This window comes from Heloderma suspectum, chromosome 2, assembly GCF_057233095.1.
Source record: "Heloderma suspectum isolate Gila_16-S chromosome 2, 16-S_ref, whole genome shotgun sequence".
Lineage (NCBI taxonomy): Eukaryota > Metazoa > Chordata > Lepidosauria > Squamata > Helodermatidae > Heloderma > Heloderma suspectum.
This window is the reverse complement of record NC_139459.1, coordinates 397,949,079-397,975,697: the sequence shown is the minus strand read 5'-3', so window position 1 is coordinate 397,975,697 and position 26,619 is coordinate 397,949,079. Positions and strand designations below refer to the sequence as shown.

General features: G+C 48.4%; 1 protein-coding gene across 1 annotated transcript in view; it reads left to right on the top strand.

Annotated features, from left to right (window-relative positions):
• The window catches only part of LOC146356591 (uncharacterized), an 81,400-nt gene that overhangs the window by 16,816 nt on the left and 37,965 nt on the right, over nucleotides 1–26,619 (top strand). Inside the window, exons 5-7 of the mRNA XM_084841118.1 lie at nucleotides 501–627; nucleotides 4,226–4,321; nucleotides 6,081–7,490. Of these exons, the coding sequence (XP_084697244.1) occupies nucleotides 501–627; nucleotides 4,226–4,321; nucleotides 6,081–7,490 (1,633 nt within the window). The remainder of the gene's footprint in view (nucleotides 1–500; nucleotides 628–4,225; nucleotides 4,322–6,080; nucleotides 7,491–26,619) is intronic.

Below are 26,619 nucleotides of genomic sequence, written 5' to 3'. Positions count from 1 at the left end.
CTTCTGTAGGTGCCACAATGGCGGAACGCGTGGCTATCGGGAAAAGAGCCTTCTCTGTGGTGGCCCCCATTTGTGGAATGCCCTTCCCAAGGAGATCTCCCTGGCGTCATCGCTGTATACTTAGTCCAGCCCTCCTCAGGTCAGGTCGATGCCCCTTCCCCTGGATCCCAGTGTTTTGTATGGTTTGTCTTTATTGTTGTCTTCATTCATGGTTCTTTAATATTTTGAATGTTTTAGTATTTTCATTGCTGTACTTATTATTTTGGTTGTTGTTTTATTGTTTCGGGGTTTTTTTTAGGATTGTAAACTGCCCTGCTGGAACCTGCCCTTTAGGCAGTATATACATTAAAAAAATAAATGAATACAAAAAGAGTTTTATTTTGTTGACAACAGTGGGAAAACTGTGGATCCCCCTCAGGAGACCGTTCAACCACCTCACCTTAATTGTCCTTTGGGATTGTTACCTTATCTGTGAATTTGATGTCATTTTTTTTTTTCAGTGTCCGGTGTCCTTTGAGGAGGTGGCTGTGCATTTCACGGAGGAGGAGTGGGCTCTGCTGGATCCACGCCAGAGGGCTCTGCACAGGGACGTCACAGAGGAGAATTATGGGAACCTGGCCTCTGTGGGTAAGGGTCCTTCTTTGCGTTGGCTGAGAGATCCTGGAAGCAGAAATTTTTGCTATTCTTCAGCTGTTGCCATGCCCTCCAGGGATGGTGTGGCGGTTGACAGCAGCTGAGCTGTGTTTCCAGAAAGTTCTACCTCGTTTGTTTATTTATGGAAATTATACCCTGCCCAACTGGCAAATGCCCCCAGGCACTTATTGTAAATATTGTATTTTTGCAATAATAGAAAACCCCAGACAACAATAACATAACCAGAACAATCAATACAAGAACTAAAATTTCATTTATTACATTTCTATACCGCCCCATAACCGAAGCTCTCTGGGCGGTTCACAAAAATTAAAAAAACATTAAAATACATTATATAAAGTATAAAACCATTCATGTCATGACACAGAACAAATAGCACACACAACAACAACAACATATATCTAAAACAATTTAAGATTATCAGCCAGAGACAATCAAAGAGACCCCTTATATGCTTCCAAATGCCTGAGAGAAGAGGGCAGTTTTAACCCTGCACAGAAAAGATGACAATGTTGGCACCAGGCGGGCCTTGTCAAAGAGATTATTCCAAAAATGGGGGGCCACCACAAAGAAGGCCCTCTCCCTTCTGATATTTTGATATTTGAAAATATAATATGAAAATATTAAAACACTAAAAGTATTAACATATTTTTATAGCTTTTACATTATTAAAAACTTTGTTTGGACTTTTTCTGACAAAACATGTGTAGGATTGCCCCCATAACTGTTACAGGGTACAAAGTGTTATGTTGTATGGGTAAGATGTTTTACCTTTTTAAAAAGGTGATCAGATCATATAACACCTATACTGGGTCAGCTGCATTGGTTTCCATCGTGATTCCAGTGTAAATTACTTGAAGGACCACTTTTACCTTATCAGCCTCTGCTTTAAGATCAGGACTAGTGGCCCTTCTCAGTTGCCCAGCTGTGAGGCCAGTTCGGTGGGCATGTACACGAAAGAGGGCCTTTTCCACTGTGGCCCCGCACCTCTGGAATGGCTTGCTATCAGGGCTTCATCAGGCTCCATCACTGCAGGCTTTAAGGAAGGCCCTGAACCTGCTTCTTTGTCCTGGCCTTCCCCTGATTCTGCTTTACCAAACTGTTCTGGTTTGCTGCTGCAGCGGTGTTGCAGGTTTTCAGTACTGTCCAGGCCCGATGTTTTATTGCTGGTATTCATTGCTGTCTTTGTACTGTTTCAGCTCTTCTTGTAGGGGATTTCATTGTCGTAAGCCATCTTGGGAGGGCTCCTTCTCTGAAAGGGGGACTAGAAATAAAACTGCCAGCAGTGAGGTTATTAATTTGAGCCACAGATCAAAGATTCAGTGCCTTCTGGAAGCACATAACCTAGTGTCTAAGTGAAGACACCAGATGGATGTCCCTAGGAAGGTCATTCCACAGACGGTCCTTGGTAGCCACCCGTTGCACCATTGTGGGTCGTAGCACTCGGAGACCCTCCAAAGACAATCTTAGCACTCAAGCAGGAACATACGGGAGGAGATGCTCCTTCAGGTAGGCCATTCCTCAGCCCTTTGGGGCTTTAAAGGTCAGAACCAACACTTTGAATTGGGCCCAGAAATTGACTGGCAACCAGCGCAGTTGACACAGCACTGGAGTATGTTGTTGTTGTTGTTGTTTATTACATTGCTATACTGCCCAATAGCCAGAGCTCTCTGGGCGTTTTACAAAGATTAAAAACATTAAAAATACAATATGCAGAGATTAAGAACCATTTACATTAAAAAAAAATGTACAGACAATATACACAAAAGAAACATATATCTAAAACAACTTCAAACAAAGGATCTCAAAAACAAACAACCATAATCATAAAACATTCCAGGATCGATTAAACACTTATGAAATACTGCCAAATGCCTGGGAGAAGAGAAAGTTCTTAACCTGGCGCCAAAAAGGTAACAATGTTGACACCAAGCGGGCCTCGTCAGGGAGATCATTCCATAATTTGTGGGCCACCACTGAAAAGGCCCTCTCCCTTGTCGCTGCTCGAAACAGCCAGTCCCAGTTTCTTTGTTCTTGTTCTTTGTGCGAAAATAATACCAATTGTATTATCAGTAATAACAAGAGCTTTAAGAAGGGTCCACTCTAGAATTATTCTTTTATTGTGCAGATTTTTATATTTTTGATGAGTGTTAAAGCACACGACTGAAAGACTTATAACGCCACTACTATTCTTTGTCGGGAGAGACATGGGGTTGCGATTGTTTTCAGTTTATATCATGTCAGCCGAGAGACATCGACTGAGCTCATTTCATTACCCCTTGTTCTGTTTCTATTCTGAGATCACATGAAGGGTTGTATCCAACATAAGTCCTCCTTAAAGTAGACCCATTAAAATGAATGCAACTTAAGTTAGTCATGTTGGATTTTGACTTGTTTCTTGACCCCCTTCCAGAACACAGAAAGGATAAGGAACCAGTCATAAACCTAAAGGGAGTGAGTGCATTCCCAAATGTAGGAGCAATACAGGTGAAAGCCTTTCCTGTGGGCCTCTGCAAGTGAGGGTGTCTTCAAGAAAGCTTATCCTTCCGATCTTAGTAACCAGGCAGGTTCATGCCGAGATAGGCAATCCGTCAGATAGCCAGGCCGGTTTTCACCCTAGGCCAGTATTGGAACAAGGCTGGAAGTAAAACCGGTGAAAACAGACAAGCGCTGTGAGGTATTCCTGCATTTTAGCATCTCACCTCCTCATCTTTAAGGCTGGGATAATTGTAGGGTTCCTTCATAGGGAAATGGAGCCCGTACCGGGTGACCGACTTTCAGAGGTGGTGTTTCACTGGTGTGTGTTAATTTGGTTTTAAGTTCTGGAATGTTTTGTTTGTTTCTGCTGCTGGTTTTACATTGGGTTTTATTCTGTGGTGGTTCTAATTTTTTGTTTTAGCCTTTGCATTTAAGGTTTTTAACGTATTGTACACCGCCCAGAGAACTTCGGTTGTTGGGCGCCTTAAAAGTAACAGGAAATTAATGTCTTCAGTGCCTCCTGAAGACGTTGGTTGCTATTTCGAGAGGCCTTCCCTGAGCGACCAGCTGCAGTTTATTAAGTTCAGAATCTGTTCTTTTAAAGTGTTTTAACTGTTTTAATTATGGGGTTTTATTCTTTTATCTCGTTGTTCACTTCTTCGAAATCTTTGATGTGGAGCGGTATATAAATATTTTAATAAATGCGTACGTACGTATGTACGTACATACATAAAATATTCTGGAGGATGTCTCCTGGCTCACCTTGGGAGAGTGTTAGATGCTCTAAGAGGTCATTTTTCTCTGGGTTGGAGCTTCGCTTCCCTGGGCTTTGCTTCCCTTGGCTATATCCAGAGCCGAAAGCTCTTGCCACCATGCCTTTTGACTTCATGGGGTGGGGATATTATTATTATTATTATTATTATTATTATTATTATTATTATTATTATATTTATACCCTGCCTTTTCCCCAATACTGGGTCACAAGTAATGGGATATGGTGGATCCCTGACAGGATTTCTTGGAAATCCCCATATATTTTAGTCAGAATTGCTAGAAATGACCGGTATGTGTTTTCTTTCCCCCCTCTCCAAAGAAGGACTTCTCGTTCCCAGAGCTGACCTTATCTCCTGGCTCAAGGAAGAGCAAGATGCATTTGCTGAGGGCTACGAGGAGGAAGAGAGATCAGCAGGTAGTTGCTCAGTTGTGGGGTGGGAAACCTTGATGGACATAGCAGGTGATGATTTCTCCAGGCGGACGTTACATTTTGTTAAGCATCACCCACTTGATACTTGATGGATATGTCAGGGGAAAAACAGCCAAAGAATGTCTGGGAGAACTCCATCAACTATCCAGCCTCTGCTTAAATACCTCCAGCAAAGGAGAACCCACCCTTTCCCAAATAAGAATAATAATGTTGAATAATGCAACGCCCACCTGCAGGTTAGACATAATTAGGAAAGGAATTGGAAATAAAACTGCCAAGATCATACTGCCCTTATACAAATCTGTGGTGCGACCACACTTGGAATATTAGGTCCTAGGATATAGTCTAAAGGCACGTGATGCAGCCACCTTGCTGAAGCTAAGCAGGTCTGGGTCTGGTCAGTGCTTGGAGGGGAGACCACCTGGGAACCACACGTAGCCACCTAGAGTTCCATGATGGAAGAAAGGTGGGGTATAAATTGAATAAATGAATGAATACTATGTAGAGCTCTGGTCACCACACCTATAAAAAGATACTGTTCGACCTGGCAAAAGGGAAGAAAATGGCAATTGAAATGATCAAGGGGCTGGAGCATTTCCCCTGAGAGAAGGTTACAACCGGTGGGATTGTTTAGCTTGGAGGAAAGGAGGGTTAGGGGAGACATGATAGAGGTGCACAAAATTATGCATGGTGTGGAGAATGTGGACAGAGGCATTTTTCTCCCTCTCTCAAAATACTAGAACCCGGGGTCCTCCCATGAAGCTGATTGGTGGGAGATTCAGGACAGATAAAAGGAAGCACATAGTCAGACTATGGAATTCACTACCACAAGACGTAGTGATGGCCACCAATTTGGAAGGCTTTAAATGAGAGTTGGAAATGTTCCTGGAGAAGAAGGCTATCAGTGGCTACTAGTCCTGATGGCTGTGTGCTACCTCCATTACCAGAGACAGTGAGCCTATGCACACCAGTTGCTGGGGAACATGGGTGGGAGGGTGCTGTTGCACCCCTGCCCTGCTTGTGGGTTCCTGGTGGACAGCTGGTTGGCCATTGTGTGAACCAAACACTGGACTAGATGGACCCTTGGTCTGATCCAGCAGGGCTCTTCTTCTATCCTTAAGGCCTCTGTTTGTGGTTTGCCTGCCCGGTTCTTTCGCCTTCTACAGTTGGAAATGGTAGAAATCCAGTTGGGAAGTGTCTGCATGTAGAACATCCAAAGGTCTATTTCGGGGTAGACAACCATACCCCCCAAGGTCTTTCAGATGATAACTTCCATAATCCCAGCCAGCATGGCCAATGGTCAGGGATTATGGGAGTTGTAGACCAAAACATCAGGACAGCACCAGGTTGTCCATCCCTCTACCTCACATTAGCTGCCAGTTGATGCCAGTCACCAGAAGGTATTTAATTCATGGCCAGATCTAACCCTCTGCTAAGTCGTTTCTGTTCTGTTCTGTAAAAAAAGGATTAATTGGGTTTCTTAGGAACAGAGGAAGCTGCCTTATACTGAGTCAGACCTTTGGTCCATCTAGCCCAGTACTGTCAACACTGACTGGCAGTGGCTCTCCAGGGTTTCAGGCAGGATTCTTTCCTCGCCCTACCTGGAGAAGCCGGGGATCGAACCTGGGACCACCTGCATGCCAAGCATGTGCTCTATCACATTGAGCTATGGCTCCTCGACTAATTCTCGCGTGACTGGAGGATCCATTTCTTCCTCAACGGGTTTCCCTCTTTGGTCCTGTAGGTGGTACGAGAGAGAATGAAAACGAGGGTGAACAGCAGAAGTGGAAAACTGAAGCTAAACAGAAGTGGCAGAAGAAATCCGTTGCTTCTGACATGGCCGCCATCCACGAAATTCCAGAGCTAGAAGAATTTTGCCTAGGAAGTGAACGGGGAAAAATCACTCAGTGTGCAAAACTCGTCACCGGGCTAAAAAGCCTTGGTGCTGATCAAAGCGTTCATCCCGGGGAGAAGCTTTGTCAGGGACTTCCGTGTGGAAAGGGTTTCAGCGAGAGCACAAACCTGACAAACCATTACAAAGTCCGCACAGGGGAAAAGCCGTATACCTGCTCAGAGTGTGGAAAGCGCTTCAGGAGGAGTTCACACCTCTTCTCACACCAAAGAACCCACACGGGCGAGAAGCCGTATATATGCTCCGAGTGCGGATTGTGCTTCAGCGACAGCTCGAGCCTTGGACGACATTTCAGGAACCACACAGGGGATAAACCATACAGGTGCTTAGAGTGTGGGAAGAGCTTCAACGAGACCACGAGCCTCATGAAGCATCACAGAATCCACACGGGGGAGAAGCCGTATACGTGCTTGGACTGCGGGAAGAGCTTCAGCGAGAGCACCAATCTGACGACGCATCAGAGAATCCACACTGGGGAGAAACCATATACCTGCTTGGAGTGCGGAAAGAGCTTCATCCAGCGCACGCACCTCAGCTCGCATCATAGAATCCACACCGGCGAGAAGCCGTATACGTGCACCGAGTGCGGGAAATGCTTCAGCGAGAGCTCGAGCCTCGGAAGGCATTTCCGAATCCACACGGGGGATAAACCGTACAGATGCTCGGAGTGCGGCAAGGCCTTCAACGAGAGCACGAGCCTCAGGAAGCATCACCGAATCCACACGGGGGAGAAGCCGTACACGTGCTTGGATTGCGGGAAGAGCTTCAGCCAGAGCTCAAGCCTGACTTCACACAAAAGAATCCACACCGGGGAGAAACCTTATAGATGCTCAGAGTGCGGAAAGAGCTTCAGGGAGAGCACGAACCTGATGAAGCATCACCGGATCCACACCGGAGAGAAACCCTATACGTGCTCAGAGTGCGGCAAGAGATTCACAAGGAGTTCCCAGCTGTGCTCACATGAAACCGTTCACACTGGAGAGAAGCAATACAAGTGTTCAGTGTGTGGGAAACGCTTCAGCGACAGTACGAGCCTCATGAAGCATCACAGGATCCACACCGGGGAGAAACCCTATACCTGTGCAGAATGCGGAAAGAGCTTCAGTGAGAGCACCAATCTTACAAAGCACCAGAAGATCCACACAGGGGAGAAGCCGTATAAATGCTCTGACTGTGGGAAGAGCTTCATTCAGCTCACACACCTCAGCTCCCATCAAAGAATCCACGCAAGCAAGAGGCCATGTGGAATGAACTTCGGGACGAGCTCAAGCCTTACTTCCCATCAAAGAATCCACGCAGAGGAGGAGTCGTATACCTGCTCAGAGTATTAAATGGGAACATACTAGCGTGCCCCTGTCCCCGAGTAACATTCTGCTTGGGGCGGCTGTGCCCTGGAGCAGTTGGACACTGAATGGACCAGAGGGGAGGTGTCCTGGACTTAATCCTAGATGGATTAAGTGCGAGATCTGAAATTTGTTGGAACTGATTGGGAGCAGTAAGTGGGAAATTGCCAAGGAAGTTGAACGGAGTTACAGGTTACTTTCGACCTCAAAAGAGGAAAGAGCAATTCGCCCTGGTGGGGTGTGATCAGTGCTGGTATCTGCTGTGGCTAAAGCTGTCAGAGAAATTCATTCAGGGGGTGGAGTTCAATGGGTTTTCCCAGGCTCGGCCCCTCGGATTTCATTTCTGTTCCCGCTGTGGCTCCCGACATGACCTGCAGCAAATTGGGCCAGTTTGTGGATTTGCTGGGAATCTTCCGCATTTTGGTGGTGAGGGGGAAGGTGCTGCAATTTGCGCAAATTTCTTCGCAATGTGCATGAACTATGGGTGAATTTGCACAAATTCACCCATACTTTCCACAGGTTCACCCTAATTTGTGCAAATTGCGGAATCTCCCCTCCCAAAATGCACAAAACAGTTCCCAGAGTTTGGGAAACAGCCCATAGCTCAGCTCGCAGACACAAAGTGAGTTGTACGCGCCACAGAACTCCATCAAGCCAACAAAGGACTGGATTCCCCAGCGATGAAGATCCCTTGCTATAGCAGTGTCAAGAGTTTCTGCTTCAGAACAGGCGTGGGTGTTCCGTCTATTATTTTCATTAGATTTGTTTAGGATAAATGTGTCAGCTTTTCTCATTTTTCCTGGCTCTTTGAAGCAGACAACCCTGCTGCCCTCGTGATGGGTTGGGCTGCAATTCCCATCATGCCCTGGCCAAGTTGCCTGAGGATGATGGGCACTGCAGTCCCAACTGGTTGGCGAAGGATCCTTTCAAGCGTGTTGCTTGAGTACTGAAGGAAGGCAGCCTTTGTTTGTGGGATCTCTCCCTTGGAGTTCAGCTGACACTCCCTCAGACATGCCCTGCCTAGCAGCCAGGTAGTAGGGACTCCATCAGAGCCCACAGAATTTTAAATTATTTTAGCAGTTTTTCTTTTCTTTTACTTTTTCTCCCATTCAGTTCAGTTCCTTTCGGCTTCCCACCCACCCTGGTACTAGGGTCAGGCTGGGGACACAGAAGGAAGGTTTTCTCTGTGGTCCTGCTGCTGATGGCTTGGTTTGGATTGGGGAGGGAAGGCCAAAAGGGGCCATGTGACTGGGCTGGACATAATAGAAGCCGTTACACAGGACGTCTCCTCCCTCGGTCAGGCACCCAGAAGGGAGGGAGAGGAAGCCTGTAGCTGTTAGGGCAGCAGCCTCACAGCAAGAGCTAGGAACACACAACTAGGCCTGAATTTCCTGCTTGGGCAGAAGCCCTTGGAGGAGGAAGGGAATATGGCAGCTGGACGTAGCTGGTTGAACCCTCTGGAACAAACATGGTAATGGAGAGAGAGAAAGGGCAGACCCTGGGCAGCAAGGACATAAGTGGGACCCTTAATAAAAATAAATGTATGTTGCCTTTTTTGCCCCCCCCCCATAGCCCCCCAGTTGTATTCTTTGCCCAGAATCTGAGAACAAATTGGTAGGCTTCTGCTGTGTGTGTATCTGGTCCACTAAAGTTAGAAAAAAATTGCTTTCACTTGCTTTCCAGAACAGTCGCTGTATTGATCTGTTGTACTAAAAGGAAAAGGGGGAAAAAAAAGGAATCCTTTGTAGACTTATTTGACCATAACCCCATCAAACCCAGTACACTGTACTGCTGAGCAGACCTGCTTAAGACTGGGAATTCTAATTTTAGGCAGCTACGGTAAAAATCGAAGCAGGGTATTCTTTATTCTACATTCGTTAATCCAGAACTGTTTGGGCTTTGGCTTTGCCCACCACTGGAACTCAAAGGTGAATTTGCTGATCTAACAAAAAAAGTCACATCTCCCTAAGATCATCCTCTGTCCCTGAGGACTTGAAAGTGTCCAATGTAATGCCAAGTGTTTAAAAAGGGCCAGGAAATTACAGGCTGCTTAGCTTAACGTGTTCCAGGTAAATTGGTGGAAAGTGTTATTAAAGATCACATAGAAGCATCTAGAAGGACAAGTCTTGCTGAAGAAGAATCAGCATGGCTTCTGCAAAGGTATGTCCTGTCTCGCACCTGGTTGGTCAAGGAGGCTTTGCAGTGTTTCTAGGACAATATCAGAACTGAAAAACTCATTTTGCCAGAGGCTGTGTATGCTCACAGCATGAGTAGCAATTCCCCGTTAAAGCCAACTTCATCTCTCTGGAAAGACCATTTGACTCCCTCCTGCATGGATTCAGTTTCCACGTGTTTTGTTCACCACATAGCTCTGACATGGGCCTTTTCTAGAAAACAAGATGGGAATTGGAATATGTAGCAGAAATAGAATATGTAGCTGAAATGGCACTATCCATGCACAGGGTGAGGAATGCCCGGAGTTTGCAGGAACATAAACTTTAGGGGGAAAAGGGGGGAACTTAAAACAGCCCAGTAAGCATCCTTGGGGTAAAATCCAACAGAAGCTCTACTTAGAGTAGACCCATTGAAATGAATGGGATTTATGTTGGTCATGACCAATGTAAGTCCAATTCATTTCAATGGGTCTACTCTAAGTAGGACTTAAGTTGGATTTTCCCCTCAGAAGCTGCAGAGTTTTTCGGGGGGGGGGGGGAGACAGCAAAAGTAATGGAGTATCCTGGAAAAGGCCTTGGCTGGCTTGTACCCTGAACAGGAGCATTCCATACTGCAAGCTTTTGTTGTAGGTTCCACTTACATAATTAAGGGTGCAATCCTATTTATTTAAAACATTTCTTTGTTGTTGTTGTTCAGTCGTTCAGTCGTGTCCGACTCTTCGTGACCCCATGGACCATAGCACGCCAGGCCTTCCTGTCCTGCGCTCTCTCCCGGAGCATGCTCAAGTTCATATTCATTGCATCCGTGATGCTATCTAGCCATCTCATCCTCTGCCGTCCCCTTCTCCTTTTGCCTTCAGTCTTTCCCAGCATCAGGGTCTTTTCCAGGGAGTTTTCTCTTCGCATTAGGTGGCCAAAATATTGGAGCTTCAGCTTCATTATCTGTCCTTCCAATGAGCAGTCAGGGTTGATTTCCTTTAGGATGGACTGATTTGACCTCCTTGCAGTCCAGGGGACTCGTAAGAGTCTTCTCCAGCACCACAGTTCGAAAGCATCAATTCTTCGGCGCTCAGCCTTCCTTATAGTCCAGCTCTCACAGCCATACATTACTACTGGGAAAACCATAGCTTTGATTAGACGGACCTTTGTCGGCAAGGTGATGTCTCTGCTTCTTACTATGCTGTCTAGGTTGGCCATAGCTTTCCTCCCAAGGAGCAAGCGTCTTTTAATTTCATGGCTACAGTCACCGTCTGCGGTGATCTTGGAGCCCAAGAAAGTAAAATCTGTCACTGCTTCCATTTCTTCCCCTTCTATATGCCAGGAAGTGATAGGGCCAGATGACATGATCTTAGTTTTTTTAATGTTGAGTTTCAAACCAGCTTTTGCACTCTCCTCTTTCACCCTCAACAAGAGGCTCTTTAGATCCTCTTCGCTTTCTGCCATTAGGGTGGTATCGTCTGCATATCGGAGGTTGTTGATAATTCTCCCGGCAATCTTAATTCCGACCTCTGATTCATCCAACCCGGCATTTCTCATGATGTACTCTGCATATAAGTTAAATAAGCAGGGTGACAATATGCAGCCTTGTCGTACTCCTTTCCCAATTTTGAACCAATCGGTTGTTCCATGTCTGGTTCTTACTGTTGCTTCTTGACCCTCGTACAGGTTTCTCAGGAGACAGGTAAGGTGGTCTGGTACTCCCATCACTTTAAGAATTTGCCACAGTTTGTTGTGATCCACACAATCAAAGGCTTTAGCATAGTCAATGAAGCAGAAATAGACGTTTTTCTGGAATTCTCTTGCTTTCTCCATGATGCAGCGAATGTTGGCGATTTGATCTCTAGTTCCTCTGCCTCTTCGAAACCCAGCTTGTACTTCCGGTAGTTCTCGGTTCGCATACTGCTGAAGCCTAGCTTGTAGGATTTTGAGCATAACCTTGCTGGCATGTGAAATGAGCGCAATTGTGCGGTAGTTTGAACACTCTTTGGTGTTGCCCTTCTTTGGAATTGGAATGTAAACTGACCTTTTCCAGTCTTGTGGCCACTGTTGAGTGTTCCAGATTTGTTGGCATATTGAATGCAGCACTTTAACAGCATCATCTTTTAGGATTTTAAATAGCTCGGCTGGAATACTGTCATCTCCGCTAGCTTTGTTGTTACTAATGCTTCCTAAGGCCCACTTGACTTCACTCTCTAGGATGTCTGGCTCAAGTTCAGTGACCGCACTATCATGGCTATCAGGGACATTCAGATCTTTCCTGTATAGTTCTTCTGTGTATTCTTGCCACCTCTTCTTAATCTCATCTGCTTCTGTTAGGTCCCTGCCTTCTTTGTCCTTTATCATGCCCGTCTTTGCACAAAACGTTCCCTTGAGATCTCCAATTTTCTTGAAGAGATCTCTAGTCTTTCCCATTCTGTTGTTTTCCTCGATTTCTTTGCATTGTTCATTTAAGAAGGCCTTCTTGTCTCTCCTTGCTATTCTCTGGAACTCTGCATTCAGTTGGGTATATCTTCCCCTTTCTCCTTTGCTTTTCACTTCCCTTCTTTCGTGAGCTACTTGTAAAGCCTCATCAGACAGCCACTTGGCTTTCTTGCATTTCTTTTTCTTTGGGACGGATTTCGTTGCTGCCTCCTGAACAATGTTACGGACCTCCGTCCATAGTTCCTCAGGCACTCTGTCTATCAGGTCTAATCCCTGAAATCTATTCCTCACCTCCACTGTATATTCATCAGGGATATGATTTAGGTCATACCTGAACGGTTTAGTGGTTTTCCCTACGTTCTTCAATTTAAGCCGAAATTTTGTAAGAAGCAGCTCATGATCTGAGCCACAGTCAGCTCCAGGTCTTGTTTTGACTGACTGTATGGAGCTTCTCCATCTTTGGCTGCAAAGGACATAATCAATCTGATTTCGATATTGACCATCTGGTGACGTCCATGTGTAGAGTCGCCTCTTGTGCTGTTGGAAAAGAGTGTTTGCTATGATCAGCGTGTTCTCTTGGCAAAACTCTATTAGCTTTTGTCCTGCTTCATTTTGTACACCAAGGCCATGCCTGCCTGTTATCCCGGTGATTTCTTGACTTCCTACTTTAGCATTCCAATCCCCTATGATGAAGAGGACATCTTTTTTTGGTGTTAGTTCTAGAAGGTGTTGTAGGTCTTCATAGAACCAATCAACCTCAGCTTCTTCGGCCTCAGTGGTTGGGGCATAGACTTGAATTACTGTGATGTTGAATGGTTTGCCTTGGATTCGTACTGAGATCATTCTATCATTTTTAAGATTGTACCCCAGTACTGCTTTTCCCACCCTTTTGTTGACTATGAGTGCTACTCCATTTCTTCTAAGGGATTCTTGCCCACAATAGTAGATATGATGGTCACCTGAATTAAATTCGCCCATGCCTGTCCATTTTAGTTCGCTGATTCCCAAGATGTCGATGTTCAATCTTGCCATCTCATGTTTGACCACCTCCAGCTTACCTTGATTCATTGATCTGACATTCCAGGTTCCTAAACAATATTGTTCTTTACAGCATCGGATTTTCTTTTCACCGCCAGACACATCCACAGCTGAGTGTCCTTTCGGGTTTGGCCCAGCCGCTTCACTCTTTCTGGCGCTACTTGGAAATACCCTCTGCTCTTCCCCAGTAGCATATTGGACACCTTCCGACCTGAGGGGCTCATCTTCCGGCGTCATCTCTTTTAGCCTTGTGATACGTTCCATGGGGTTTTCTTGGCAAGAATACTGGAGTGGGTTGCCATTTCCTTCTCCAGTGGACCACATTTTGTCAGAACTCTCTGCCATGACCTGTCCGTCTTGGGTAGCCCTGCACGGCATAGCTTATGGCTTCACTGAGTTACGCAAGCCCCTTCGCCACAACAAGGCAGTGATCCATGAAGGGGAAAACATTTCTATCCCGCCCTATATCATTAAGAACTCAGGGCGGCATACAGATAGAATCAATTTAAACAGTATAAAGCAATAAATTTAAACACCTAATTATTAAACAAGCTAAAACCAGTTGAAATCTACAATAGTTAAAACAATGTGCTAGAGAATGCATTTAGCCCTCAAAGGCTTTGGTAAAAAGCCATGTTTTTACTTGGTGCCAAAACGAGGCCAATATGTGTGCCAATTGGGCCTCCAGGGGGAGGGCATTCCACAACTCGGGTGCCACAGCAGAGAAGGCCCTCTCCCATGTCCAACCATAGTGTGTGTCTCGTACTGGTGGGATGCAGAGGAGGGCCCCTTCAACAGATCTCAGTTCTCGGGCAGGTATATATAGGGAGAGGTGCCCCCGCTAGACAGTGGCTAGATGGCCATAGGATTTTTTGATTTTGGGAACCGACCTCAAAGCCAGTGTTGTGAGGTCGGTTACCGGAAAACCACCTCCCCGCCCTATCCCATGACGCCTTGTAGGAGGTGCAGTTCGTCCCTGGCGCCACGCTTGGAAGAGCAGTGCAGAGCTGGGGAAAAGAGGGTGTTCCGTGGGGCGGGGCGGGGGCGGCAGAAGCACTGGTACGATGCTTCCTATGCACTGTCCGGCCTCTCCCCACTTCGAGCTGCTCTGGCTAGACAGCCAAAATCTCTAGCTGCAAACGCAGGGCAGCCAGAGCACAGAGGAAAAGATCCCCTCCACACTCCGCTCACCTTGCATTGGATAGTCAGTCGCCTCCAAGTTTGGAGACAGCTGACTATCCCCACAGGATTGTATCCTAAGTATTTAAAAAACATCCAGAGGAAGCCATCCTATAGCCCCTAGGCAACAGCTGCAGGGCCGTAGAATACTTCAGGTTCCCAGATCCGAGGTCAAACACAGCACTCCCGACATTGGAGGAGGGAATCGAGGCACCTACCCCCCCTCCCTCACAGAGGTGGCATGGAAAGAACTGCACCGGGTGCTCTCCGAGGTCGGTAATTCGACCTTGGAGAGGGCGAAAAGGGGGCATTCCTGTGGGCAGGGAGGTAAGACTGAAGAGTCTGAGATACAAGCTATCCTGAGCATTTTCCAGCCTTCCCCTTAGAAGCAACCTTTCTAGACAGGCAAAAAAGAGCCTATGTAGTGAAAAATGCAGGTGGGAGGACAAGTGGGCAAAGATCATCCCCGTTACTCCTCTGGCCCTGCGTAGGTTGCTCTTAAGCCTCCAAGTTCATTGCATTAGGGATTGCGCCCTAACACAATGGAAATATTTTTCCTAACACCAATGTCTAATGAAATGATGGCCTCCAACAAAAGACAAAATGATCCGTCTGAATTTCCGGTATGTACGGTGAATAATAATTCCACCCGTCAGATGTGATTCAACCTTGTCTTTTTCAGTAGCACAAATACTGCAATTAGCCAATCAGCCGCTCCAGAGTATGATGGGACAATTTAGGCTTGCGTAGACCAAAAGTCGGGTTTTTGAAGTAAAAAAGGAGAACCCAGCTAGGTGGAACAGCTCCACTTTTACAAGCAGGGGCTCCCAGGTCTGAATCCAGGGTAGAACCCCACACTGAGAAAGCAGGGTGGGGCAGGGGCTTCATAGATCAAAAGCCATGTTCTTAAAATCAAGCAAGACCTCATTGCATTTCAGTTACTCTGTAATGCAAATCTTACTTCCAATCCGGCTCTAAGTAAAAAATGCTATGGTCTGGACTGCATATAGTAGCTCATATTGTTCTCTAAATAAACAGGCTGATTATGGGAAACGCCCCACTCTCCAGATACTCTTAAGGCTTTTTTTCACATGGAGCTTTTATCCTGCAATTGAGATGGCTCCTTCACGGAAGTCTGCGGGCTGTTTACACGACGCCGTGAACCTCCAGGGCGTCTCCTGCACTAAATGCCCTTTCTTCCGTTTTTAAATAGATCGCCGACAAGCCGCTATCAAATGACCCCGCTTATGTTCCTCTTGAGTTCCCTCTGTGAAAAGAGGAAAAGCAGCAAGAAGAGGAGCGAGATCAATGAAAGATAAGGGAAGACTCAGATATGAGAAAGGGGTAGGGGGAAAAGGAAGCATGTAGAATCATAGAATAGTAGGGTTGGAAGGGGCCTACAAGGCCGAGTCCAACCCCCTGCTCAATGCAGGAATCCAAGTCAGAGCATCCCTGACAGATGGCTGTCCAGCCTCATCTTGACTGCCCCCAGTGTAGGAGAGCCCACCACCTCCCTAGGTAGTTGTCTCCATTGCCATATTGCTCTAACCGGAAGTTTCTCCTGATGTTCAGCCGGAATCTGGCTTCCTGTAACTTGAGCCCATTATTCCGTGTCCTGCACCCTGGGATGATCGAGAAGAGACCCTGGCCTTCCTCTCTGCGCCAACCTTTCAAGTACTTGAAGAGCACTATCTTATCTCCCCTTAATCTTCTCCAGGCCCAGTTCTTTCAGTCTCTCTTCATAGGGCTCTGTCTCCAGTCCCCTGATCATCTTTGTTGCCCTCCTCTGAACCCTGTCCAGTTTGTCTGCATCCTTCTTAAAGTGTGGTGCCCAGAACTTTAAGCTGAGATGAGGCCTAACCAGTGCTGAGTAGAGAGGAACTAGTACCTCCTGGGATTTGAAAGCTATGCTTCTATTAATGCAGCCCAAAATGGCATTTGCCTTTTTTGCAGCCACATCACATTGTTGGCTCATATTCAGCTTGTGATTGACAACAGTTCCAAGGTCCTTCTCGCTTGTAGTGTGGTTGAGCCAAGTATCGCCCACCTTGTAACTGTGCATTTGGTTTCTTTTTCCTAGGTGCAGAACTTGGCATTGATCCCTATTAAATGCCATTCTGTTGTTTTCTGCCCAGCGCTCCAGTCTATCCAGATCACTTTGAATTTTGTTTCTTCCAAAGTATTAGCTATCCTGCCCAATTTTGTGTCATCTGCAAATTTGATCAGCATTCCCTGCACCTCCTCCTCCAAGTCATTCATAAAAATGTTGAAGAGCACTGGGCCCAGGACTGAGCCCTGCGGTACCCCACTCGTCACCTCTCCCCAGCTTGAGAAGGTCCCATTGGTAAGCACTCTTTGAGTCCGATTCTGTAGCCAACTGTGGATCCACCGGATCGTTGTTTCATCTAGCCCACTTTGAGCTAGTTTGCTCATCAGGAGATCATGGGGCACTTTGTCAAAAGCTTTGCTGAAGTCGAGGTATAAGGGAGTCATGATCCTGCATTTAAAACGGAAGCAGAACGCCCCGTTTTAAATGCAGGATTTTAGGATGGTGTTGAGATGCCCTGAATCTGGATGAAAATGGGTCTATTTGCACCTCTAGAAGTCTGTAAAGATGAATACACATTTCTGATTATTTCAGAAATAGAATTGTGATTACACCCATCCCCTGGGCACTATTAGGTCCTGTGATTAAGTTGCCCGAGTAGGTATGGGGACAGAGTTAGTATCTGGGCTTGTAGTAGGACCTGGGCCCTTTCTTTGTGTATCTGTTGGGTGTCCTGTCATTGCTGGTGAGTAGCTGTTTCAGAGTAGGGGGCTGTCTATCTGCAAGGACGGTCTTTCTGCCCAAGGCCCATGAGAATGAGATGGAAGTACAGCATTAAGATGACCTTACAAAAGAGGCAGTTCTGGGCTCTTGCTACATGCTAGAATTATGCTATAATCCTTTTAGAGTTTTGTGAACTTGCATTGGTTTGAATAAAAGTGGACTTGCTTTTATCATGTGTCTCTGATGATTGATTAGAAAGGATCATCAACTCCATATTTTTAAAAAATAAAGAATGAGGAATGAGGAAGATTCTTTGGAACTGGGGTGAGGAGGACCAGACAGGAGTTGAAGCCCTATCCAAGCTTCATCTGCAGGGGACGTTTCAGGCAGCACAACCCACTAACCGGTTTTGGAGAAAGCAGACCGGTCCAAAACCGTATTGTTATGCTGCTGGCTGACCATTCCTTTTGGTAGGCAGATGACACGCTACTGGTACAAAAGGGTTGGTAGAACATAAGGAGAGCCCTGCCGGCTCAGACCCAGGGTCCATCCAGTCCAGCATTCAGTTCACATGTTGGCCAACCAGCTGTCGACCAGGAACCCACAAGCAGGACATGAGAGCGACAGCACCCTCCCACCCATGTTCCCCAGCAACTGGTGGACATGGGCTCACTGCCTCTGGTACTGGAGGTAGCACATGGCCAACAGGCCTAGTAGCGATTGATAGCCTTTTCCTCCAGGAATCTGTCTTAAGCCCCTTTTAAAGCCATCCAACTTGGTAGCCATCACTAATGGGCGCTGTAGTCCATGCTGAGCATCGTTGACAACACTGAGCTAGATGGGAGAAGAGTACGTTCTGGGGTGATGGGCGTTGTAGTCCATGCTGAGCATCGTTGCCAAACTGAGCTAGATGGGAAAAGAGTACGTTTTGGGTGATGGGCATTGTAGTCCATGCTCAGCATCGTCGACAACACTGAGCTGGATGGAAGAACAGTATGTTCTGGGGTGATGGGCATTGTAGTCCATGCTGAGCATCATCGACAACACTGAGCTGGATGGGAGAACAGTATGTTCTGGGGTGATGGGCATTGTAGTCCATGCTGAGCATCGTTGACAAAACTGAGCTGGACGGGAGAAGAGTACGTTCTGGGGTAATGGGCATTGTAGTCCATGCTGAGCATCGTTGCCAAACTGAGCTAGATGGGAAAAGAGTACGTTTTGGGTGATGGGCATTGTAGTCCATGCTCAGCATCGTCGACAACACTGAGCTGGACGGGAGAACAGTATGTTCTGGGGTGATGGGCATTGTAGTCCATGCTGAGCATCGTTGACAACACTGAGCTGGATGGGAGAAGAGTATGTTCTGGGGTGATGGGCATTGTAGTCCACATTGAGCACTGCAGACAACACCGAACAAGATGGGAGAAGAACATGTTCTGGGGAGATGGGCGCTGCAGTCCCTGCTGAGCACCGCTGCCAACCCCGAGCTGCTGGAGCAAGGGAGTGCCTCGGCCTAAGACCCCTCCGATGTCCCTGTGACAAGGGAGGAGGCCTGTGTGGAGCTCTGCCTGCTCCGCCCCTTCCTCCCCCCGCACCGCAGCCCCCGCTTCCACCTCGCGTCTCCAGGCTGCGCCACGAACGCCGCTGGGCAGGATGGAACAGCCCTCTAGGCAGGTTTGGTCTGCAAGCCCCATCGCGCACTGCCAGCGTGGCCAACAGCCTGGTGCCCTCTAGCTGGGTCTGCTGCAAGGGTCCGCTGCAAGTCCCATCGCGCACAGCCAGCGTGGCCAACAGCCCAGTGCCCTCTAGCTGGGTCCGCTGCAAGCCCCATCATGCACAGCCAGCATGGCCAACAGCCCAGTGCCCTCTAGCTGGGTCCGCTGCAAGGGCCCGCTGCAAGTCCCATCAAGCTCAGCCAGCGTGGCCAGCAGCCCAGTGCCCTCTAGCTGGGTCCGCTGCAAGGATCCGCTGCAAGTCCCATCGCGCACAGCCAGCGTGGCCAACAGCCCGGTGCCCTCTAGCTGGGTCCGCTGCAAGGGTCCCCTGCAAGTCCCATCGCGCTCAGCCAGCGTGGCCAACAGCCCAGTGCCCTCTAGCTGGGTCCGCTGCAAGAGTCCGCTGCAAGTCCCATCACGCACAGCCAGCGTGGCCAACAGCCCAGTGCCCTCTAGCTGGGTCTGCTGCAAGGGTCCGCTGCAAGTCCCATCGCGCACAGCCAGCGTGGCCAACAGCCCGGTGCCCTCTAGCTGGGTCCGCTGCAAGCCCCATCATGCACAGCCAGCATGGCCAACAGCCCAGTGCCCTCTAGCTGGGTCCGCTGCAAGGGTCCGCTGCAAGTCCCATCAAGCTCAGCCAGCGTGGCCAGCAGCCCAGTGCCCTCTAGCTGGGTCCGCTGCAAGGATCCGCTGCAAGTCCCATCGCGCACAGCCAGCGTGGCCAACAGCCCGGTGCCCTCTAGCTGGGTCCGCTGCAAGGGTCCCCTGCAAGTCCCATCGCGCTCAGCCAGCGTGGCCAACAGCCCAGTGCCCTCTAGCTGGGTCCGCTGCAAGAGTCCGCTGCAAGTCCCATCACGCACAGCCAGCGTGGCCAACAGCCCAGTGCCCTCTAGCTGGGTCTGCTGCAAGGGTCCGCTGCAAGTCCCATCGCGCACAGCCAGCGTGGCCAACAGCCCGGTGCCCTCTAGCTGGGTCCGCTGCAAGGGTCCCCTGCAAGTCCCATCGCGCTCAGCCAGCGTGGCCAACAGCCCAGTGCCCTCTAGCTGGGTCCGCTGCAAGAGTCCGCTGCAAGTCCCATCACGCACAGCCAGCGTAGCAAACAGCCCGGTGCCCTCTAGCTGGGTCCCCTGCAAGGGTCCGCTGCAAGTCCCATCACGCACAGCCAGCGTGGCCAACAGCCCGGTGCCCTCTAGCTGGGTCTGCTGCAAGGGTCCGCTGCAAGTCCCAACATGTCATCGGCCCAACGCATACAAAAGGACACACGCTTGATCTGGTTTTCTGGACTGGGCAGGAGGATGGTGATCTGAAAGTGGAGGAATTAACATCTGTCCCTTTGTCATGGTCAGATCACTTCCTGCTGAGGTTTAGGCTTCTGGCGGCCTTTCCCCTCTGCAAGGGTGGGGGGCCTATTAAAATGGTCCGCCCCCGGAGATTAATGGATTCCGATGGATTCCAGAGGGCTCTGGGGGATTTTCCTGCTGGTATGGCTGGTGCTCCTGTCGAAGCCCAGGTCGCTCTGTGGAATGCAGAGATGACTCTGGCGGTTGACATGGTCGCGCCCAAGCGCCCTCTCCCTCTGAGCAGAGCCCGGCCAGCTCCTTGGTATACACCTGAGCTGAGGGCAATGAAGCAAGAGGGGAGACGGCTAGAACGCAGGTGGAGGAAAACTCGTGCTGAGTCTGACCGAACACAGGTAAGAGCCCACTATCGAGCCTACTCTGTGGCGGTGAGGGTGGCAAAGAGACAGTTCTTTTCCACCAGCATTGCATCTCCTCAGTGTCGTCCAGTGGAGCTTTTCCGAGTGGTTCGCGGCCTGTTACATTCTGGGCCAGGGAGAGAGACGGTGGAACCCTCGGTAGCACGCTGTGACGAGTTTGCACGGCACTTTGAGGATAAAGTCGCTCAGATTCATCATGAATTGGACACCACCATTAATGCAGTTCCATTGGTAGAGGCGTTCAGAGCACCGTCTGGTCCAGTTTTATTGGAATAGTTTCAGTTACTGAGGCCTGAGGATGCGGACAAGGTGCTTGGCCAAGTCCGATCGACCACTTGTGTGCTTGACCCTTGCCCTTCATGGCTTATTAAATCAAACAAGGAGGGGTTGTCCGGCTGGGTCCAGGAGGTTGTAAATTCCTCCTTGAGAGAGGGAGTGGTGCCTGCCGCTTTAAAAGAGGCGGTAATTAGACCACTCCTGAAAAAGCCTAACCTGGACCCAGAGGATGCTAACAATTATAGGCCAGTAGCCAACATCCCCTTCCTGGGCAAGGTGCTTGAGCGGGTGGTTGTAGGACAGCTCCAGGCACTCTTGAATGAAACGGATTATCTAGATCCATTTCAATCGGGCTTCAGGCCTGGTTTTGGAATGGAAACTGCCTTGGTCGCCCTGTGGGATGACCTCTGCCGGGAGAGGGACAGGGGGAGTGCGACTCTGTTGATTCTCCTGGACCTCTCAGCGGCTTTCGATACCAATGACCATGGTATCCTTCTGGATAGGTTGTCTGGGTTGGGAGTAGGAGGCACTGCACTACAGTGGTTCCGCTCCTACTTGGATGGCCGATTCCAGAAGGTGGTGCTGGGGGATTACTGCTCTGTGCCATGGCAATTGTGCCATGGGGTTCCACAGGGCTCTATTTTATCCCCCATGCTGTTTAACATCTACATGAAACCGCTGGGGGAGGTTATCCGGAGGTGTGGGCTGAGGTGCCATCAATATGCGGATGACACCCAGCTCTACCTCTCTTTCTCATCAAAACCAGGGGAGGCAGTGGCTGTTCTGAATCAGGGCCTGGGCACGGTAATGGACTGGATGAGGGCTAATAAACTGAAACTCAATCCAGACAAGACGGAGGTACTGTTAGTGGGTGGTTCGTCTGCCCGGCTAGGTGATATTCCACCTGTTCTGGAGGGGGTTGCACTCCCCCTAAAGGATCAGGTTCGTAGTTTCGGGGTGCTCTTGGATCCAGAACTGTCACTTGAGGCACAGGTGAACTCAGTGGCACGGAGCACTTTTTATCAGCTTAGGCTGGTATACCAACTACACCCCTATCTGGACAGAGATAGCCTAGCTACAGTTATCCATGCTCTGATAACTTCTCGTCTGGATTACTGCAATGCGTTATACGTGGGGCTGCCTTTGAAAATGGTCCGGAAACTTCAGCTGGTCCAAAATAGGGCAGCAAGATTGTTAACAGGGACTGGCCTGCGAGCTCATATTACGCCAGTACTTTTCCAGCTGCACTGGCTGCCAGTCCATTTCTGGGCCCGATTCAAAGTGCTTGGTGTTAACATTCAAAGCCCTTAATGGCTTGGGGCCAGGTTACCTGAAGGATCGCCTCCTCCCATATGTGCCTGCCCGGACCTTAAGATCATCGTCAGCGGCCCTTCTCCGTGAGCCCCTGCCAAAGGAAGTGAGGCGGGTGGCTACTAGGAGGAGGGCTTTTTCTGCTGTGGCACCCCAGCTCTGGAATGAGCTCCCTAGTGAGGTTCGCCTGGCGCCTACATTGTATTCCTTTCGCGCCAGGTGAAGACCTTTTTATTTTCCCAGGCATTTTAGCATTTTAGCTTTCTAAATTTTTATCTTTGCTGTTTTAAATCTGTATTTTAAACTCCTGCACTGCTGCTAGGTTTTATTGTGGTTGTATTGTTATATTGTGGTTTTAATGTTCTGTATATTTTAAATTCCATGGGGTCGCGAAGAGTCGGACACGACTGAACGACTGAACAACAACAACAAATATTTTAAATTGTTTTATTGTGTATTGCTTGGATTTAATTTTTGTGAACCACCCAGAGAGCTTCGGCTATTGGGCGGTATAAAAATGAAATAAATAAATAAATAAATAAATAAATAAAGTCCCATCACGCACTGCCAGCATGGCCAACAGCCCGGTGCCCTCTAGCTGGGTCCCCTGCAAGGGTCCGCTGCAAGTCCCATCACGCACAGCCAGCGTGGCCAACAGCCCGGTGCCCTCTAGCTAGGTCTGCTGCAAGGGTCCGCTGCAAGTCCCATCGCACACTGCCAGCATGGCCAACAGCCCGGTGCCCTCTAGCTGGGTCCCCTGCAAGGGTCCGCTGTAAGTCCCATCAAGCTCAGCCAGCGTGGCCAACAGCCCGGTGCCCTCTAGCTCGGTCTGCTGCAAGGGTCTTCTGCAAGTCCCATCACGCACAGCTAGCGTGGCCAACAGCCCAGTGCCCTCTAGCTGGGTCCGCTGCAAGCCCCATCACGCTCAGCCAGCGTGGCCAACAGCCCAGTGCCCTCTAGCTGGGTCTGCTGCAAGGGTCCGCTGCAAGTCCCATCGCGCACAGCCAGCATGGCCAACAGCCCGGTGCCCTCTAGCTGGGTCCCTTGCAAGTGTCCGCTGCAAGTCCCATCACGCACAGCTTTAAAAGGGGGTTGGACAAATTCCTGCAGCGGAAAGCTACCCATGGCTACTAGTCCTGATGGCCATGAGCTACCTCCAGCACCAGGGGCAGTATGCCTAGTTTCTGGGGGAACGTGGGCGGGAGGGTGCTTTTGCCCTCGTGTCCTGCTTGTTTGTTTTCTGTGGGCAGCTGGTTGGCCACTGTGTGGAATGCTGGTCTGGATGGACCCTTGTTCTGATCCAGCTTGGCTCTTCTTGTGCTCTTATGAGGTCTGGGAAACGTCATTCCAGCTGCAGGGGTTTGCTGAATTGGAGGAGGAGGAAGAGAATTCTCACCTTTCCTTGTACCATTCCTCTAACTTCTCCCCGCTGATCTCTGTGTGCTGTTTCAGGTGCTGGAGCCATTCATGTCAGTGGTAGCTGATTCCCCCAAGTTGAAGAAGGGACTGTCCGATACCTGTCACAATTCACTGTCTGTGGGGGTCGCACAAGAGGATCAAACGTGGGTCACCACACCAGGTAAGGGAGGATCCCTTCTGCCTATGTTTCTGAGCGCAGATCCCAGGAGAAACGCCATGTCTCTCTCTTCTCTTTTCCTCCTCGTCTCATGGATGCCAGAAGCTCATTGGCTGTTTAGATAATATCTTATCCCTGTATGCAGCGAGGCGGGACGGAAAACGTTCCACCACTTCGTTTTTCCACGGAAAATTTCTCATTTCGTAACATCCTTAGTAAACGTGAGTGGATGCCAGTTGGGAAATACAATGTTAGGTAAGCTTGGCAGTTTCAAAGTTGTAATTATAATTTTTGAGGCGATTGCCATTTCAGTCACATTGAGAGTTGTTTAATGTCCCCCCTCGCTTATTTCAGGTCAGATACTTGCGGTGCGTTGTGACAAAAATTAGCATGGGGTGCTCGTCAAAGCGTTGTTTACTAAATGCAAGTAATATAATCCCCGTCTTGGAGGCATTCAAGATGAGGCTGGACAGCCATCTGTCAGGGACGCTCTGACTTGGATTCCTGCATTGAGCAGGGGGTTGGACTCAACGGACTTGCAGGCCCCTTCCAACCCTACTATTCTATGAATCTGTGATTCTAATCCTGCTAAATTCAATTGCTGGGCTGGTTCACACAATCAAACAAGCCACTGTGGTTTAAATAAGCCATGGTGTCTTGTTTTAATCAGCTGCACAGGCTGGCTGCCATTTCCCTAATTACCTGCCTGGCTACAGCTTCCAGTATCATCCAAACCAAGAGAGCATGGCTTGTTTGAGGGGGAAACAACCCTCAACGCATGGCCTCTTGTAGGGTTATTTGAGGGTTGTTTCCACCTCAAACAAGCCATGCTGCCTGGGTTCGGATGACCCTAGAAGCAGGCAATTAGGGAATTACCAGGCAGGTAATTAGGGAAATGGCAGCCGGCATGTGCCGACACAGGCCACCCATTAAGACAAGCCACCACCGTGGCTTATTTAAGCCACGGTGACTTAATTTGATTGTGCAAACTGGGTCACTGTCTAGGGCATCAGGAAACAAAGCAAATTGGCCTAACTTGCTTGAGGAAATGTGTACACCATTTCCCTGAAAACCCACACCACTGCCTGTATGTGAGAGAGATTTGTGCCTCTCCTCTCCCCAGAGTTTCTTAACCATGCTTTGAAAAATAATTCCCGCCACCTTCATCTCCCTCACAGGCAATGGGAAGGCATCACTGAGACTTTCTGCATCGACTCGTCCTCATGGCGGAGCAGAAGCTGTTACTGAGGTAGTGGGTATCACCGGGTAACCGACAGAACAATTCCAACACTGTGGCTGTAAGCAGGGCTTGAAGGAGAAGTAGAAGGCTTGAGAGTCAGGGAAGGTTCTGAGAGAGGAGACCCAGGTGGGAGCTGGGTGGAAGGAAGGCTGCCACTAGTGAGAGATGTACTTCAAGTCCTTGAAAGGCTGTCACAGAGAGGAAGGCCAGGATCTCTTCTCGCTCATCCCAGAGTGCAGGACACGGAATCATGGGCTCAAGTGACAGGAAGCCAGATTCCAGTTGAACATCAGGAAAAACGTCCTGACTGTTGGAGCAATACATCAATGGAACCAATGACCTAGGGAAGTGGTGGGCTCTCCCACACTGGAGGCAGTCAAGATGAGGCTGGACAGCCATCTGTCAGGGATGCTTTGACTTGGATTCCTGCATTGAGCAGAGGGTTGGACTCAAGGGTCTTATAGGCCCCTTCCAACCCTGCTATTCTATGATTCTGTGCGGCTGCCAACCAATACATGTAGGTTACTTCTGGAGAACCCCACACTGCATTTCTGGAGTGGAGATCTATTTGGCATTGGACGTAGTGTATTCTTATTTCTTTCATAGGCTTTATCCTCTTTCCTATTCAGTTTCAAACTTGCTGCATTAGGTCAGTTTATTTGTATTGTCTTATGCATAAGAACATAAGAAAGCCATGCTGGACCAGACCAAGGGTCCATCTAGTCCAGCATTCTGTTCACACAGTGGCCAACCAGCTGTCGACCAGGAACCCACAAGCAGGGCATGAGTGCAACAGCACCCTCCCACCCATGTTCCCCAACAATTGGTTTACATAGGCTCACTGCCTCTGGTACTGGAGGTAGCTCATAGCCATCAGGACTAGTAGCCACTGATAGCCTTCTCCTCCAGGAATTTGTCCAACCCCCTTTGAAAGCCATCCAAATTGGTGGCCATCACATCTTGCACTAATAATTTTCATAGTTTTACTTTTACTTGCCTTTTCTCCAAGCTCTTTTAATCAGTCATCTGTCAGGGATGCTCTGACTTGGATTCCTGCACTGAGCAGGGGGGTTGGACGCGATGGTCTTGCAGGCCCCTTCAAACCCTACTGTTCTACAATTCAATAATAAAACAATAATATTGTGACGTTAATAAAATGAAAGTATTGTTCTCCCAAACCTACCATGCAATGTTGTCTCACGCATACCACCAATAGTGTCATTTCTGCACATGAAGCTTTGAATCATGGGGAGAATTTTATTTATCTGCTGAGTGCTTCATATGCTGCTCAATAACAAAAGTTCTCAAGGTGGCTTATGATAACAGTAAAATACTGAAATACAAATCAGGAGCATAAAATGAAAATACGAAGGACAGCATAAAAACGAAGCAGCAAAGAATATAATCAGTACAGCAAGGTCTCTCTACAACACAGAAGGGTTTTAAATAAAAAAGCAGAAAATATGTTTTCCAAAACCTTAAAATACCCAAAAGTTTTCAAATCTGCGAGAAAATCTCTGATGGGAGAATATGTTTGCTGAAAAATAGGTATCATTTGTTGCTTTCTGGAATGATAAATTCCAAGATACTGTTTGTCAGTTCTCTGGTTTT